This window comes from Hipposideros armiger, unplaced genomic scaffold (genome assembly GCF_001890085.2).
Source record: "Hipposideros armiger isolate ML-2016 unplaced genomic scaffold, ASM189008v1 scaffold_264, whole genome shotgun sequence".
Lineage (NCBI taxonomy): Eukaryota > Metazoa > Chordata > Mammalia > Chiroptera > Hipposideridae > Hipposideros > Hipposideros armiger.
Genome location: NW_017731614.1, coordinates 263,922 through 281,275, shown reverse-complemented (window position 1 = coordinate 281,275; position 17,354 = coordinate 263,922). Strand labels below are relative to the sequence as shown.

Here is a 17,354-nt window from a genome sequence, read left to right as displayed (position 1 = left end):
GATGAATCCAGCTGAGACCCCAGATGTCTGTGGGAGAGGCAGGCCACCCCTGCTGTTACCGAGCATCATAAAATAGTCGTCTGACATCACTGAGTTCAGTGGGGGTTGTAACGCAGCAGAAGATAAGAAGATGGGAGAATTTGTGATTTTCTTCTATCTCTGATCATTGTTCTTTTCTCAACACGTATCTGCTGGGACCTGTGAGAGGTTTGGGGATGCAGAGGCAGTGCTGGCTTAGAACTCGGCCCAGGGTAAAAAATCTTGAGCCACTGTTCACCCCTCCCCTATGAAACAATGAGGCTGGATTAGAATCAGGGATTATTGGCTGTGACCCTCTGCCGCATCCAAACCACTACACACACCCAGCCACTGACACCACTGGAGTCTGGAGCCTTGGGTCACGAGATCGTGTCAAGTCCCACGAGGATCTCAGCTTGGGTAATCCAGGAAGACTGCATAGAAGAGGCAGGATTTGAGTTGTAAAGAACAGGCAGTTAAAAATAATTAAGGCATTTGTTCACATTAAAATATTAAATTAACATTAATTATATTAATGAACTTTATTAATATATTAAACTACTATATATTTACTATATATTAAAAATAACACGAGTCTTGCAGAAATGTTTGACAGAAAAAGCATAAAGAAGACAAATACATTCCTTGTAATCTCAATGCTCAGAAATCACATGGCTGAGTATTTCTTACATTCTTACTCTGCAACTTGGACCAGGCTGCAACTTTTAGCCAATTTCCCCTTAAGGTTCAATCCAGGCAGAGACCGATGGCAGAAGGAAGAGTTTCTACCAGTAGTAGAAGAGGTCATGTTTGGGGCATGTGGCACCCCAGGAGGATGCTGGTTTGGTGCCCTCGTTCTAGCCCCCTCGTTGTAGCCTGCTGCACAGCCACCAAGGACAAAGTCATCACAGAAGCTCCCTCTGCAGTGACCCAAGCTCTAAGTCCTTCACAGAACAACCCCATGGGAGGACACCTCCAAGTGTGCAAGACCGAACATCCTTCCTGCCACTCCCAAGCACAAACAATAACCTCTGCTAACCTAAATATAAAAGGGCCTTTCAAAGTGACAGGCAACACGCATTTATTTGAAATCAAAGAATGTTATTCGGGAGGCACTGATTCAGGCAGAAGCTCAAACAGTGTTCCGATTAGGAGAAAAGGCAATGAGTATTTATGAGAGAGGGAAGGGGAACAATTATATCAATAAAGGGAAGGCATTTCTATTGGGGCAGATAACATAACATAACATAGTGATGTTAATTCTAAACAATGTTTTAAATTTTCAGTCTGGTAGTCATCAGTCCAGTAGTCATAATAAGTAGTTTCTTGTTATCTTTGCAAACAGTTCTTTGGGACACAATGTTGCCCTAGGCAGAGTCCAAAGGTTATTTTGTCCTCTTTTAACATTCCAATGGTTTGAGGCCCACATCATGCAAGGTAGTTCCTGGGCATGGCAGCTCTGCCTCCATTTTGAAGTGGCTCCATTTACATTATTTATACCTTCAGACCCAGGGCACTAGAAATCTACACTTAGGAGGGCAAAGAAAGTCACTTGTCTAAGTGAACTTGGGACACCCTGACCACCCGCCCATCAGATGTCTGAATCAGTCTGAATGCTGGGCACCAGGGGAGGAAATCAATTCCTTCACTGGTGGTCTCAAGGGCTCCCCAGCACCCCACCTTCCCCCAGGGGACAAATTCTTCTTTCCAGCCAAGAATGCTTGCAGTTTCCCAAGATCAACCTCTTGAACACCCCTTCTCCCCTGATATGAGGAAGACCTGTTGGTTGCTGGAAAGGGTCTGGAAACATTTGGGAGGCTGGGATGGCTGAGCCTTTGCAGAGCAAGCTGGAGGTGGCAGCCAAGGGCATTTCATGAGGAGGAGCTTCTCCAGCACAGGTCTGCTAGCAGCGCCCTCTCCCAGCTGGTCCGGTGTTTTCTCCTAAGACAGCCTCTTCTCTGCGCAGGGAGGTGGGAAACGCTTGTGGGAAAAAAAAAAAAATCGGTATGTAAAAAATCGGTATGTTTCTGCCGGAAAGCGCTTGTTCCCGCGCTCTGCGAGGTACCGTTCAGGACCGATCTGGGGCTTGACTTCAGGTCCACATTGCTGCTCGACCCCAACTATTTCCCCAGCAGGCCCATTGGCTCCGAGGTAGTGCCCCAGCCAAGGCTTGCGCCAGCAGCTGGACACCCACCAGGGCCCCCGCGGATGGGCGTGTGGCCCTCCTTCTCCTGACCCGCAGCAGACCCTGTCCTGGGGGCCCCTCTATCTCCCCTCCCTCCCCGGCTGGACCACCTCCACTAGAGACATGGGACACGCCTAACCCTCCTGTCCCAGCGTGCTGTGCACCACATAACCGGGCACAGCCAATAGGACCGTCCTGGGCTTCGCGTGGAAACCACACTGGGGTGGGGCAGGGGAAGGGTTGTGCCGGGCCCTTCAGCGGGGGCGTGGCCGCAGTGCCAGGCCTGGTAGTGGCAGCCATGGTGTCTTTTTTTTTTTAGCTGAGCCATCTTGCCACCTGTTGGCAGCTCAGCGGCTGCTCAGCTCCGGCCGGGACTCGAACCCGCTATTGCTCAGAGCTCAAACTCTTGACCGAGCTCTTAACCAACTGAGCCACTCAGCCGGCCCCCATGGTGTCTTTTTCCACATGGCTCTGGGAAGTGACTTTTTCCTTTATTCCTGAGCATGTGGCTTGCAGGCTGGAGAATCCCTGAATCACTCAAGATACTCTAAAAATACTCCATTTTTGGCCTTCCAGCACTATACCACATGTCTTTCTAGTCCTCGTCTCCTCTCCCTCATGCTTGAGCTGTACTCTAGACACACTGGCCTTTTAATTGTTCCCAAAAGTTTACTTTTTATTTTTATACAACAATGCATGCACATAGTGTTAAAAGTCAAAAAGCACCACAAGGCTTATAAGAACAACAAAAAAAAATAGCAGCTGCCTGCACGCACCAATGGGCAAACAGGAATTGAGCATTTACTGTGTACCAGGCTCTGTACTAGGCCCTGGGAACAGCGGTGGCCCAAACCGACCAAATCCCTACCCTCCCACAGCTGATATTATAGTGCTTCCAATCCTTTTAGCGCTTCCTTGTTTCTCAATCACATGTTTATATTGCTATTTCTTTTTAAATTTCTTTTCAATTTTAGACAGTATCTGATGGTTTCCTACTACAGATTTGAGGATTTAATTCTCTTATATTGGGTCTTCGGAAAAGTCATGATGTATTGTGTCTATGTTTTTCAAAGGTCATTTATTTATATAAAGAACAAAGATCAATCAATGATATATTGCCTATTTTGTTCGATAACCTTTTGCCATCTTTCAGTGAGCTTCATAATTCCTCGTTCATAGAAGGACCTGTTTTTATTTGTTTGTGCTTATTTATTTGAAAAACTGAACAAGGTGCTGATGTACAGCCTCATCTGAATTGAACGTTATACCACACAAAGAGCTTTGAAGAGAGCGAACAAGTGGAAGTCTGATAGTGCAAGGTCAAGCGAGTATGGTGGGTGTGGCAACACATCCCATCCAAGCTCCAAGAATTTTTGACGGGGATCAGACTTGTGTGTGGTCCCGTGTTGTCGCGATGGAACAGAACTCCTTTACAATTAACAAGCTCTGGACATTTCTGGATGACGGATTCCTTCAAACTGTCCATTTGCCAACAGTACGCATTCAAATTGATTGTTTGGTTCCTTGATAGAAGCTCGAAAACACGACACCTTTAAAATGCCATCACATTGGGAGCATAACCTTCTTTTGATGAATGTCTGCTTTCGATGTCGTGTGAGGCAAATCATCACATCGGGACCAAGACTGTTTGCGCACCACATTGTTGTAAACAATTCACTTCTCATCACCAGTTATCAGTCGCTTCAAAAAAGGATCGTTTTCCTCAAGTTTAATGAGCATATTGCAGATGTTTATACATGCCATCAAATAAAATTCTTTGAATTCATGCGGAACCCAAATATCAACCTTGTTTACTATGCATCCCAGCTTCTTCAGGTGGTCGTGAACGCTTGAATGATGGATGTTCAATGTTTCTGAAATCTCTCGTATCGTGTAACGTGGGTTTGACTCGATCAATGCCTTTATTTTGTCATCATCAACCTCGGTGGGCCTCCTTGACCGAGGAGCGTCGTTGAGATCAAAATCACCAGCACGGAATTTCGTGAACCACTGTTGGCACTGACGTTCTTGTAGAGCATGTCACCATAAACTTTATGCAACTTTTCACAAGCTTGATGCACACTCTTCCCTTTATGGAAGTAAAACAGTAAAATATGGCAAAAATGCACAGTTTGGTGTTCCATCTTCAACTTGTAAAATCTTCAAAACTCAACCAAATCACTGAATTGTTTTTCAGAATGAAGCTAGAACTGTCAGCTGTCAAATGACATAGCAATAACATAGATGCGAATGACTCTAGTACTTCCAAAAATGTACTAGTGCCACCTGTTGCAAAAATGCATCATGACTTTTCCGAAGACCCAATACATGGATCCCTGCACTTCTCCCCTGAGAGCCCACTCTCATTTCATCACAACTTTTGGATACATCAGAGTTTGGTGTTTACAATATTATGATCATGTAAATATTGTTCCCAGCTGAACTGTGCAGTCCTTTATGACTACATTTTCTATTTTGTGTTGTTTTTCCAGCAGTTAATAATTGCCTTGTTTTCTCCTTGGCTCGACCTGGGCACTCAGGATCCTTTCAACCTGGAGACTCATGGCCTTTGGTTCTGGGAAGTTGTAAGGCTTAATTAATTCCTTTTACAAACTCTTAACTCAATTTTGTTTACATACTCGCCTGCTCTTCTACCTCCAGAGGAACCTGGTGCCTCCCAGGCTAAGTGTTTCTAGGGGGCCTCAGATTGGCTCTGTCCCCTTGCGCACTTCCATTTCACCTTCCTCCACTCTGTTATATAGTTACCATGTTTTTATTTATCTTCCAGCTTTGAAAAATTTGTAGATTCCCCTTGTCCCTATCATTGACTTTGTTTTCTTTGCCCTTGTTAGTTTATGCCTTAAGGCTTTTTTGTCTGTTTTTCTAATTTTACTGTCATTTTAGTGGGTTTTGGGAGGGAAGGGAGAAAAATATTCCTATTTCGTTCACGGTTAACCAGAAGTCCCCCTTGCCTTCTCTCAGAGCATCTTCTGTGTGCCATGGACTATTTTAAGTCAGTTTCTACTCCCAGTTTCACATGGCTCTTTTTGCCACCCAAGTCTGAGCTCAGAGGACACTTCTTCCAGGAAGGCCTCCTTACCCACCCTCCTTAATGGAACCACCCCAGTGCCTCTCTGCCACATCACCAATAGTGGTAGCCCTTATCACTATTTGAAATTATTTTATATATTTATTTTCACTGATGTATTTGCTTTCTTTTTCAGCCTCCTCCAGGTTTGCTCCATGAAGGCAGGGACTTGTATACCTTGTTGTTTGCAGTCCCCTCAGCACTTAACACAGCATCAGGCAAAAATAGATGCTCAGGAATTTATGTTGAATAGATGGATGGATTTGAGCTTGGGATCTCCAAGAGACAAATTTCAGCATAACTTAAGGAAGAAGCTGGTAATGGTCAGGATTTCCTGGGAATGGAAACACTGCTAATGAGAGGGTGAGACCCTCATCATGGGAGGGCTGTAAACCCAGGCTTGGAGATGGCTGAAAGGGGACAGAAACATTGACAAGAATGGATGTGATGATCTCCAAGGCCTGGCTGAAACAAGTGATTGGCTCAAGATCACTTAGCTACTTCCTGAGGGAGCCAGGCCACCCCTCAGATTAAAAAACAGCACTTGGCAGGCAGACATTGGGATGCACCCAGGTCTGGGTGGCACCAGCCTGATCCACGTGCAATTCAGCCTCTCTTCTCCCTGGTCGTGTGATCTTGGGCAAGTTGCTTGTCTCTGTGTTTGCAGTACTTCTCCCCCATGCCATGGTGATAAGAACAACCCCGAGGTCCTGGATTCTAGATAACAAGCATAAGCCTTCTAGTAAAATGCCCAATACATAGTATGCTGTTCTGATGATCTGGATTAAAAGCCTGGTTTCATCATTCCTGTTAGTGGGACCTGGGCAAACTGCTTGAAGCCTGGGCCTCAGTTTCCTTGCCTGTGAGATGAAGGTCTAGCCACACTGGCCTCATCAGGTCATGTCATGTCTCAGGCTTGGAGCAACAGGTGTCAATCAATGCCTATCCCCACCTCCCAGGCAGGAAGTGTCACATGTGAGTACCGGACAGGGGACAAACAGACTCTGGGCAGGGGCTCCTGGGGTTCCCAGAGCCCCGGGGTACCTGGACAGGTTCCTGGGGCAGTCTTCCGGTTTCTATGCTACCTTGCAGGGTATGAGGCAGAACAGACCAGAGGGCTCCATCAGAAGCAAAAGAGCTTGGAATCTTTCCAAAAAGCAGCACAAGGAGCTCAGGGGTGACTTGTTTTGCAAACCATTTTAATGGAAGTATGTGCAGGAAAAGGCAGGGAAAACTCTCCATCTGACAGTTCCAAGAAAAGCTCCACCATTACCAGAGGCCTCCAGCACTTCTCTGAGCCTCAGTTTTCCCATCTGTTTCTTACCTTGCTAAGGTGAGGTGAGTCTTCCTCCATTCCACAGTTGTTCATTGAGCACCTGCTGTGTGTCGAGGACCTCAGTGACCAAAGCAGTCACTGTCTCTATGCATCTTGCATTGGAGTGAGTCTGTGAGATAATGTGCTTCAAAGGATTAGCACATAGTAGGTGCTCTAAAAAACATACTTGCTGTTTTGCTAGTGGAACCATCTAACGTGTATGAATTTACCCTTTGATACTTGGAAGTGGTGACAATTTAAATAGAGCCATTGAGCGCTGCCCTGCCTTACAGCTTTCTCCTTTCCTGCAACTTCATAGCCTGACCCTGAGTAAGAGGCTCCCACCTCCCTCCAAACTCCTCAAGGGTAGCTTCTTCCTGCCACAAAGCACTACCTCTAGCCAGCTTGAAGCGGGGCCAGAAGGAACCAGCCCCAACCCCTGCTTTGGAGCAGCACAAGTCTGACAGAGAGGCAGATGGGGATGTGGCCACTGGCAGAGCTGGGGTCCCTGAGAGGGGCCATAGTGGGGGCACTGAGAATGGCGGCGTCAGGGAGAGTCTCCTGGTTTCAGAACTGGCTGGTCCTTCTTGAAAGGGGATAGGAATGAGTCAGGTGGGGAAGGCAGGGAAGGTCATTCCCAGCTGCAGAAACAGCCTTTGCAAAGAAAGGTCCCCGGAGGAGAGCTTGGGTTGCGAGTGGCTGGACTGGGGAGACGTCTGGGGCAGTTCCCCCACTTAGGGAGCCTTGGCAGGGCTTGGAGCCCTGTTATTTGAAAGGCTTTCTCTGGCTGAATTTTGGAGGAACTGGGGGCAGAAAGCACAGAAGAGGAGGAGGGTCAGAGAGGGTCGCTGACACTGCCCAGGGCTCCATCGAGTGACCAGCTCATGTCCAGCGCCATACTAGCACTGGCCACCAGAGGGCGCCATGGGTCAGCAAGCGGTGGAATCCCCTGCTGGTGCCAGGACGGTGTGTGGACACGAGTGTGCATGTGGATTTTGTCTGCGAATGTACCTGAGTCTGTGTGGCCCCTCCCCGTGTATGTACACGCTTGTGCACCACGCTGTATTCATGAGTGTGTGCATGTGTATTTAGGGTGTGTGGACTTACACAGGTATGAAAGGGGGCATGTGAGGCTGGGACTGTGCAAAGGCCTGTGAATGAGCATGTGCAAGGACGCACATAGGTGAGAACCAGGCTCCATCATATCCCACTACTCCAGCTGTATTGTTATTTCCCTACAAGCCATCCACCTCAGGCACTTTGCACATGGTGTTCCCTCTGCCTAGCATGTCTATCCCCAGACATCTTCATGATTCCTCCCTTAGGTCTGTGCTTACATGTTATCTTCCAGTGAGGCTCTTTCTGACCTCCCTCTTTAAAATTACAGCCCCCACCCCGAGACACACTCCATATCCCTTACCCTCCTTTTCCCCATAGCACTTATCCTCTGGCAAACTATCATTTCACTTAGGCATTTGGCTTGTCTGGCTTACCCTCCGGACCACCACCTCCTGAGGGCAGGGAGTTATGTCTGTCTTATTCAGTACTGTGCCCTCTGTAGTAGGTACACAGTAAGTGCTCAATAAATAGATGTTGAATGAATGAACGGCCTTTCCCAATCCTGGGTTCACACCATTCTACCTCCAACCCTCTGTTACCCTAGTTCCTGCCCACCTCCATTCACACCCACATCACGACTTTGGTCATATCCCTTTTCACTTGTGCCTCAGTTTCCCTGAGTCTACAGAGAGGAATGTTTGGGACTTTTCTTCCAGGAGTCAGGGTAAGGGGCAGCCTGTTGTGACCCTGTCAAATGTCCCTCCTAGTTTCTGAGTGATTGTGGAATTCCCCAGCCTTACTGTGCTACTTAGAGGCAGAGGGAAGCCAACAGATGTTGCTGCAACCAGCAGGGAAGAGAAAAAGCAGCTCTCTGGTGGTATACCCTAAACCAGCAGCAATGCAGCTCTGCATCCGAGCCTGGCCTCATGTGTGGCCCCCTTCATACCTCCAACCCTTTGCAGGGAGACTCTTTCTTGCTTCTCTGCCTGACAAGCTCCTACTGATCCTTAAAGATCCAGTCTCAAAGTCACTTCCTCTGAGGAGCCTTCCCTGACCTCACCCAGGTGGAGTCTGGGACTCTTGCTCATGTATCTATTTATAGCAGCCCACAATGGAGTTTTGTGATTCTTGAGTTGTCTGTCAGGCTTCCTAACTAACCTTGTCAACTCCTCCAACTGGAGGGCCTTGTCTGAGTCATATGGGCGCCTGGGAGGCTGGCATGGGACTAGAGTCGTTTCATCGATGTCTGAGGCATGCTTTCCATCCTTCCTTTGTTCATTCCTCAAATATTTATTAGGCACCTACTATGTGGTAGGCTGTGGGCTGTGCATCAGAATGCAGCAGAGAGTGAGTTGGCAAGATTCCTGGCCAGGAGGGGCCGACAGTCTAGAAGAAGAGCCAGATTAAAAACAGTAAATAAGAAAGGCATTGGTGGCACGAATGCTGTGCAGAGAATTAAGACCAATCTGGAGTATGACTGGGAAGGCCTCTTAGGGGAGTTCATTTAAGAGGAGGCCTGTAGGATGAAAGGGAACCAGCCCCAGGAATCATAGTGGGAAGGTAGGGGGGAAAGATGTTCCAGGCAGAGGAAATAGCAAAGTCAAAGGCCCTGAGGCAGGATTAAGACCCTTGAACATAGCAAAGAGCAGAAAAGCATGGGAGGAATGGAAGTCCAAGCGGTCGGCAGGGGCCTGAACCCAAAAAACCCACTGGGCCAGGCTTACCGTACTGGTAGGGAGGTAGCTGCTGCTGGGCGCCCATTTTAGAGATGGATAAGCAGCAGGTCCTGAGAGGAAATGACTGGCCCAAGGTCACATGACCCATCTGGGATACAATGCTCTGGGCTACTCCAGACACCTAGGAGTGGTAAGGCCAGCATGGCTTCCTGTAGGAGGTGGCCCACGGTGTGTTTACAGACATTTCCTGGGTATTTAATAAGTGCCAAGCCTTGAGCCAGGCACTCTCAAGCCTGAGCTCATGAAATGATTCTAGAGAGGTCTCATTGTCCCCATGTGACAGGCACAGAGCTGTTCAGTGACTTCTAGTAAGTGGCCGAGTTGACAGTAGAATCTGTACCTTTCTGAGTCCAAAGCTCATGACTTTCTACCCGCTGCCTGGAAAGGGTGAGCAAGAGATGCAGAAAGAGAATAATGATAATTATAAGGGCTCCCCCCTTATCTCGTCTGTCTCTCCCCATCGTTGTGTGGGTGGGGCTCTGCAGGGATCACCCCTGTTTTTACTAATGGGCAAGCAGAGGTCAGCCCCGTGCACCAAGAGTTTCTAGCACATGGTGGAATCTGCTTCCATCACGTGAAGTCCCTGGCAGGCCACACACTCATGCCTGCCTGGAGGCAAGGAGCTGACCCCTTGACCTTTGCCAGGTACTTCCTGCCCTCACTGGCCCATGGCTTTCAATAGTCTCTTGATCCCAGCACCAGATTGGTCAGTGGCTCCTGAAATGCACCAAGCCTCTATGTGGGAGCAGAAGGGAGTATTGGCCCATCTGGCCATTATACAGATGAGACTGAGGCCCCAAGAGGAGAGGAGAGAACCAAAGGCCCAGGAGACAGCCAGGATGAGACCTTTATCAAGGCTTACCGACTGGAGTAAAATTCATTGAAATGATATTTTACTCTCATTGAGACTCAGTTTCCCCATGTGTAGAATAGGGGACAGCAGCGATACAACCATTAAAGCTCCTTAATTGGCTTCTCACTAGGTACCATCAAGCTCACCACTGTATCCCCACAGGTCACGGCGCCTGATGCACAGCGGGCGCTCAGTGGATAGCTGCTGAAACGGAATGAAGGCGCACATGCCAGGCATTATGCTAAGCCCTTTCGAACATTCAGTCAATAAACGCAGTGACCGTGAAAGCCCGGTCCGTTTCTCATCAGCTGAGCCAGGAGGCAGGGCTGTTACCGTCGCTCTTCTATAAAGGCGAAAACTAAAGCTCAGAGGTTACCTGAGTTGCCCAAGGTCACCGCTAGAAAATAGCCAAGTCGGTATCAGAACCCAGGCGCACTTTTAACCCCTCCGCAGCACTCTACCTTCCTTCCGGCTTCCTGGGGCCCCAGCTAGGCCACTCTAGGGGATCTAGGTTTTCTTCTCCAGATTACGCACCTGGGGCGGGCCCACAAGGCGCACTTGCGGGGCGCTGCGGGCTCGGGGTGCGGGGGTGCCGCGCGGGACTAAAGCCCGACAGGTGTGAGGTGGGCTTGGCGGATGGGCGGCAGTGAGCCAGCATCGCGTCTGGATAGGCACTGTGTAGGCCAGAGCACAAACCTAGGAGGAGGCGGAGCCTCATTGGGCTTTGGTTTCCCGGGTGCTGGACTGGCTTAACAGACAGTGGGAGGAGCCGGATTCCAGGCCAGCAGAGGGCGAGGCTTGTGTTTGACAGGCAGTGTCAGACCAGCGTTTGATAGGCAGGGGACGGGCCCTGGAGACTGGAAGACCAATCGACGCGTGGGGGCGGGGCTTGCGCCGGCGCCATCCGTCCGGGGCCCCGGCGGCGCTGCCCTAGTCTGGCTCCGGCGCTGCCCGTCGCGGACGCGTCCTTGTCGCTGCTGCCACTGCTCCACCCGCTTTTACTCCTCCATCGCACCCGGGCCCCCTGCCCGCAGCCATGAGCGCGCTCCGCCCAGGTCGAGCCCGCAGCCCTCTAGATTAGTCTCCTCCGTCGCCCCCGGACCCGCCTGCACCATGGAGTCGCCCGCCTCGAGCCAGCCTGGTGGCATACCCCAGTCTAAAGGTAGGAGCGGCCGGCCGGGACCGCGGCTTGACCCCCGCGCCCAATCCGGGCCCAGGCTGCGCACTGCGACCTCTGCGTGATCCCATCCCAACCCGTCCCGGACCCACGCAACATCCCGGCCCACAACCCCTCTCTATTCGGATCTGGATCCCAGCCTGGGACCTCACCTGGACCTCCGATTTAGGACTGCACCCAGGCCTGAACTCAGACTAGAATCTCGTTCTGATCATCCCGCTTTAGGTCAGGAACCTCACTCTGACCTTGTCATTTAGACCTGAATTGCACCCTGGATAGGAATTCTCCCAGTCTGAGTTTCTGAGCTGAACCCAGGTGGGATTCACTCTGATCCTGCACCCTTCCACTCCTGGGTCCCAGGGCTGTATCCAGGGATTTGACTGACTCCCCATTTGGGCCCCAGCGGTGCTTCCCTGCTGGGGAATCTCACTGTAACCTCCCAGCCCCCCTCCGTGGGTTGCCCTGGCTACAGTCCAGCTCAGAACTCCCTATCCTCTCCCCCAACTCTTGCCATCCTTGTGGGCCTCACACTGGCCCATCCCTGGCCATCCTGCATCCCGGCCTGCAGCCCTGTCCCCTGGGAACCGTTCTCGGCCTCCCACCCCACCCTAACGCACAGCCCTCTCTCCACGGGCTCCTCCTTGTCATGACTTGCATGCTTCTCTCTGCACTTAGGTAGCTCACCCTCCCTTGCGCCCCAGTGTCTCCAGAGTTGATTGCTACCAGGCCTGTCTCTGCTGTCTGTGGGTCCTGGGCCAGCTGCCAGCTCAGGGTGCTAGCTGTGCAATGGGCTTACTCTTGTCTTCTCCAAGTAGCCGGCCTTCCTGGAAATTTTTATGAGGTGGCAGCTGCGGTGGCAGCAGAATTTGTCATGTGGAGTGGGGGAGGATGAGACTTGGAGGGTGGAAGGGGGATTTTTTTTCAGGAAGAGGAAAGGATGTTTTTGGCATGTTGGTGTCTCAGCAGGCTGGGTTGTGTGAGAGATTTCCAAACCGGACATAGCTGTAATGAGTAGGCTGCCTCACCCCAGCAGCAGCAAGAGTGTCACTGGGCCTCAGTTTCCTTATCTGTAAAATGGGAGTAATTGCACCTACCTTCTGTGGACTCTGGAATGTGATGTGAAATAGTGACTACTAAAGAGTTTTCAGCAAGTGTGGGTGATGAGATGAAGACCTCAGTACGGTGCCTCGTGCATAGTAGGTGCTTAGGAAGGACTAAGCAGTGCAGTCCTGTTATTGTTACCCTTTTTTTTTTTTTTTTTTTTGCTGGACAGGGCTCAGCCATGTGGGGTCAAGGCCTTGCATCTGCTTGGGTTGCAGCTGCAGAGTTGGGGTGAGGGGAGAAAGGTAATAGCTTGCACTTAGTGGGCCCCTAATTAGAAGTTGTCCCTACCTCTTTTTCTCTGGAGAGTCCCGGGCAATAGGAGGGTATGTGGGGTCCTGGGGAGGGGCTGTGGTGGCTGTGAGCCAGAGCCCAGCCGCTGGGTGGGCTTAGGTAAGTGGGAGGTCGGATCCCTGACCATTGCCCAACCACTGTGGGTAACTCAGGAGGCACTTGAGGTGGGGAGGTGACTGTGGAGGGACTTGCACTGCACAGGCCTTATGGAGTTTGAGAACCAAGAAATCATAAGCTCTACTCTAGAGAACTGGGAAACCAGACACTTCTTTTCTCCAGCCCAGGGTCTAGGCTTGGCTTGGTCAGTGTAGTGGGACTTAGGGCAGATCCCTCAATCTCTCTGGGCCACTGTGTTTTCATGGGCAGAAGGAAGAGGTTGAAATCAGTGTTTGTTGTTGAAGGCCTTTTCATCAGTTCTTCCAAGCAGGGAAGGCCTCATCAATACAAAAGTTAAAGTTGCAAGGTTGAGAAAGGTGAGCGGGCATGGGTGTAAAGGGAAAAAGCACTTTGGGGAGACACTACTTGATCCCCCTTTGTGACTTGAATTGCCCTCGCTGAGCCTCTCTGCAGAGAAAGGACCAGGTTGAATTTCCAGTTTGTGAGTTCAGGTAACAGTTGATGTTGGGTGGGTTGGACAGAGGGCCAGTGGTCTCCCCAAGGCCCAGGGACCCTCTCATCTTCTTTAGGGTCTGTGAAAGGATGTGGTGAGGGATCCACAATGCCCCCTCACCAAACATCCCAAGAGTTCCCACTTCTCAAGCTTTTTCCATGTGCCATGACCTCTTATTTATCACAGCCCCATTTACAGACAAGGAAACTGAGACTCAACGGCGGTCAGTGCCTTGCCTGAGGTCACACAGCTGTGACGACAGATGGAGCTAGGGTTCCACCCAGGACTGTGTGTCTCCAAAGGCCTTCCTAGTGCTCCTCCATTCCTGTGCTGGATGCTTGGGCTCAGCTGGTGGGACACTCCCCTCGCCCCATTACCCCTGTGTCCAGTAGGTGTCTCCTCCAGTCCATGCCCAACCTGGAGGACAGACTAAGCCAGAGGTGATACCTCTTGCGTGCACAGCCCTTTACAGTTGGCACATTTCATAATCACTGCAGTCCCACCCATTTGACAGATGGCAAAACCCAAGTCAGACCTGGGGGTGGCTGGACTGAGTCCACAGAGCTGGATGCTCACCTGCACCCTCCCCATCCTGGCACAGGGTCCCAGTGTTATGCTCCTCTCTGGCTCCTCAGAGGAATTTGAACAAAGCAGGGTATGTTTGGCACTTGACCTTAAGGAAACTTTACCTTTGGGCCTCCTGCCTTGCAGTGGGTGCCCTGCCTCATCCTCCATCCCAATGGCCAAGGGAGTTTTCCATGAGTGCTCGAGGCCCCAGGCCCCACAGTCTTGCTGGCTTTTCCTGGCCTCCTTGCCCACTTGCCATCTTTGGCTGGGGTCAGAGGCCAAGGGCAGCTGACACTGAGGCCAGCGAGCAGGAGCACATTTGGTCAGCATGGTCTGGGTCTGCTGCCTCAAACCACATTTTGTCCTTGGGGGCGCCACACATGTCCTATCACTGCCCCTACTATACCTGAGTGCTAACCATGCAGGCACTTACGGTTGATCTTCAGGCTGCTCCCAGCTGCCTGATGGAACACTGAGGCTACAAGAAGCACTACCTGTGTGTTGGCCTTGCTGGCCATGGCCTATGCCCTGCCTCTACCTCCCCCTCCCACAAGTCCTGTCCCTTCCCAGCTGTTGGAAAGACTGGAGGGTGGCACCTTGGGGACTTCCCCCACCCCTGGCGTGACGCACAGGAAACTATCAGCCAGCCTGTGGCTCGGGGCCTGAAGGGATCAAAGTTCTCAGTTTTCTGTGTGGGGAGAAAGCCAGGGCAGCAGGAGGCTTCCGGTAGATGAGTCAGCCAGCACTGGGCGCTGAGTCACCCGCTGGGCATGCCAACCGGCTGTCTGCTTAAAGGGGTGATAGCCTGCCAGCTGGTGGGTGAGAAGGAACTGGGAGCCCCAGCCTCACAGGTTGGCATCTGGCTCTGAGCTGGGCACTGGAGGCGACCGCCTTCTTGGACCTCAGACTAGGCTGGGACCCCCGGGCAGGCCCTCTTGGCCCTGTGCCCGCCCCACCCAGGAACTTCCTCTGTTAGGCAATTGCCCTGCTTCCTCTTGCTCACAGAGCAGGAACAGTTGGTGACGGCTTTTCACTGCTCTTGGCCCAGGGGCTCCTCAGGCTCAGATGCAATGCTGGGGGCTCTGGAGGCTGAGGACCAGAGGTGGTGCAGGGTTCGCCTGAGCTTGGGAAGACAGGGGTAGGGAGAGGTGAAGACTGTAGCCAAATCCCAGCTCAGCCCCTTTTGCTGTGTGATGTGGGACAAGTTATGCATGGTACATTCACTACACTCTGTCAATGATTTCAATCCCCTAGGCGTGGCCCACCTTTTGGATGAGCGGCCTTGGTTTCCTTACCTGCAGAATGGGAGTGGGGACCCCAGCTGCCAGTCTTGCTGGCAGCCATAAGGATGGATGCAGACAAACTCATTCCACTCTTGCTAAGGGTCAGGTACTGGGCTCAGCAAGACTGTCCTCTGCTCACAAAGAGCCTGACAGGACAAGAAGTGGGGACAGATCCTGAGCTTGGGGGGTGGATGGGCCAGCATTTGAATTCTGACTCGCTCTACTGCTTACTAACTTCCTCATATGCCCTCTCTGACCCTCAGTCTCCTATCTGTAAAGTGGGAGTAAACACCCCTCTCTTGCAGGGTGGTGGTAAAGATTGGAGATAGTGTTTGTCAAACGAATGGCATCTGTTATTATTTTCTTAATGTTATGGTTATGCCAGTTGTTTATTGGTAGATGAATAAACTGAACCAGGACCTCTGATGATGGACTTGTAAGCTCCGTGACACGAGGATTCTCTGGTTGCAGGGTCCTGTAATGCCAGCCAGAATGTACCAGTCTCTTTCCCTACTGGTCCACAAGAGCTGAGGGCTCCCATTGCCTCTTGGACCTTCCTGGGGAGGACCCATGGGGAACAGAGAACTGGGTGCTTCAGTTCCCAAAGCATGGGGAGGTGTGGAATGGGGAATCAGGAGTATGGGAGCCTCCTAGGCCAGGCCCTCAATTGGTAGAACTTCGTTAGTGTCAGGGATGTGCTGGCTGCAGCGATACAGGGCTGAGCGAGGAGTGCCCTGACTCTCAGCTCCACCTGGAAAACAGGAGGCCTTGGGAATAGTGGTTCTGAGAGTCGAGACCCAAGGCCAGGGGTGCCAGTGGACGGTGGGGTAGACCTGAGGGATGCCTTGTCATTATTTGGTCCCAGAGAAAGAACACTGGGGAGCAGCATGGTGGATGCCACACTGAGCCCCATCCCAGCCAGGTAGGGTGATAAGATTGGCCTGCTGAGCTCCAGGAGGTGAGGGTCGCAGCCTCTTAGCATTGCCCACGTAAGTCAGGCCTGCTTGCCCAGCTACTTTTGTCGATGCCTCCACCAGCAGTTGCAGTGGCAGCCTGGTAGGCCCCTCTGCAGCTCCCAGACACCAAGTTTGGGGCCAAATCCAACTCCGGACAGGGTCACCAGACTCATCCTGAAGCGGCTTTCCTCCCCTTCCCCTGGTCCTGGCACAGGCCGCTGTCACCCTCCTCCTGCCCTGAGTGTCTCTCTCTGGGGTGTCATGATTGAGCAGGCATTCCAGGGGCTGCCCTAAGTTCTCATCTGCCCCTCTCCCAGCTGTTGCCCTGCCCCTGATGGCTCTGTACCAACCCCTCCTGCTATGTCTGGGCTGGGCCTGGATGGGTGGGCCTGGAGGGCTTCCAGGTGGGAGGAGCTGATTGTACTCCCAGCTCTGCCCCAGCTCCCTTTGTGACCTCCTGAGTCTCACGTGACCCAAGTTCTCATGTGACCCATGGGAATAAAAACACCCACATCTCAGGCCACTGTTGAGGGTGAGAAACAATGAGATCTGTCAAGTCTATGGATACCACAGGGGCCCAGTCAGTGCTGCATTTGCACCTGAGCTACGTATTACTGTTTTTATCACCAAGAATACCTTTTTAGGTATTTTGCTCCATCGACCCCATGGATTATAAGATTCGGTTTGGATACTAATGATAATAAAAGCAAGAATGCCATTTGTTAAAGAAAGGTGCTTCTATGAACATTTTTCCCAAGCAGGAGCATGGTGTCATCAGTGTCCAAGGTGGCCTGGGTGACCTCACACTGGCCTCACATGGAGACCTATGGGAACTCATCCCCTGAGCCCAAGCACCAGGAGGGCCCCGTTTTCCTGAGGCTCTTAGAAGGTTGGTGTCACTCAGGGAGCATCCCTCTCGTCATTAACTTCTTGAAGCCTGGAACTTGGGTTCCACAGTCTGGGGACCCACCCGGCCCTTTGGGGGCTCACCCTGCTGTCTGGGGGCCCACCCTGCCCTCTGAAGTCCCTCCTTCCCCTCTGTGGATCCACCTCAGTAATAGGGGCATTTGTGCCAGGGTGGCTACTGAGCCAACCCGCTTTGTGGCAGACAT

General features: G+C 51.4%; 1 protein-coding gene and 1 long non-coding RNA gene across 5 annotated transcripts in view; one reads left to right on the top strand and one right to left on the bottom strand.

Moving 5' to 3' along the window:
- Window positions 1–1,336: 1,336 nt before the first annotated feature.
- On the bottom strand, window positions 1,337–11,006 carry LOC109390315 (uncharacterized). 3 transcript variants are annotated; one of them, XR_002125550.1, is made up of 4 exons: window positions 10,789–11,006; window positions 8,824–9,051; window positions 6,616–6,736; window positions 1,337–1,998 (listed from the first exon to the last, which is right to left on the bottom strand). It is a non-coding gene; the product is annotated as an uncharacterized LOC109390315 (long non-coding RNA). The 3 variants fall into 3 exon arrangements; XR_002125549.1 differs by lacking the exon at window positions 8,824–9,051 and having other exon boundaries at window positions 10,789–11,001; XR_002125551.1 differs by lacking the exon at window positions 8,824–9,051 and having other exon boundaries at window positions 10,716–10,799.
- Window positions 11,007–11,167: 161 nt separating this feature from the next.
- MAP2K3 (mitogen-activated protein kinase kinase 3) overlaps window positions 11,168–17,354 on the top strand; it is a 28,416-nt gene continuing 22,229 nt past the window's right edge. The window contains exon 1 of one of the 2 annotated variants that reach the window (XM_019656722.1): window positions 11,168–11,416. In XM_019656722.1, the coding sequence (XP_019512267.1) occupies window positions 11,368–11,416 (49 nt within the window). In that variant the 5' untranslated portion in view covers window positions 11,168–11,367. The remainder of the gene's footprint in view (window positions 11,417–17,354) is intronic. The other variant, XM_019656725.1, reaches the window with a different exon arrangement.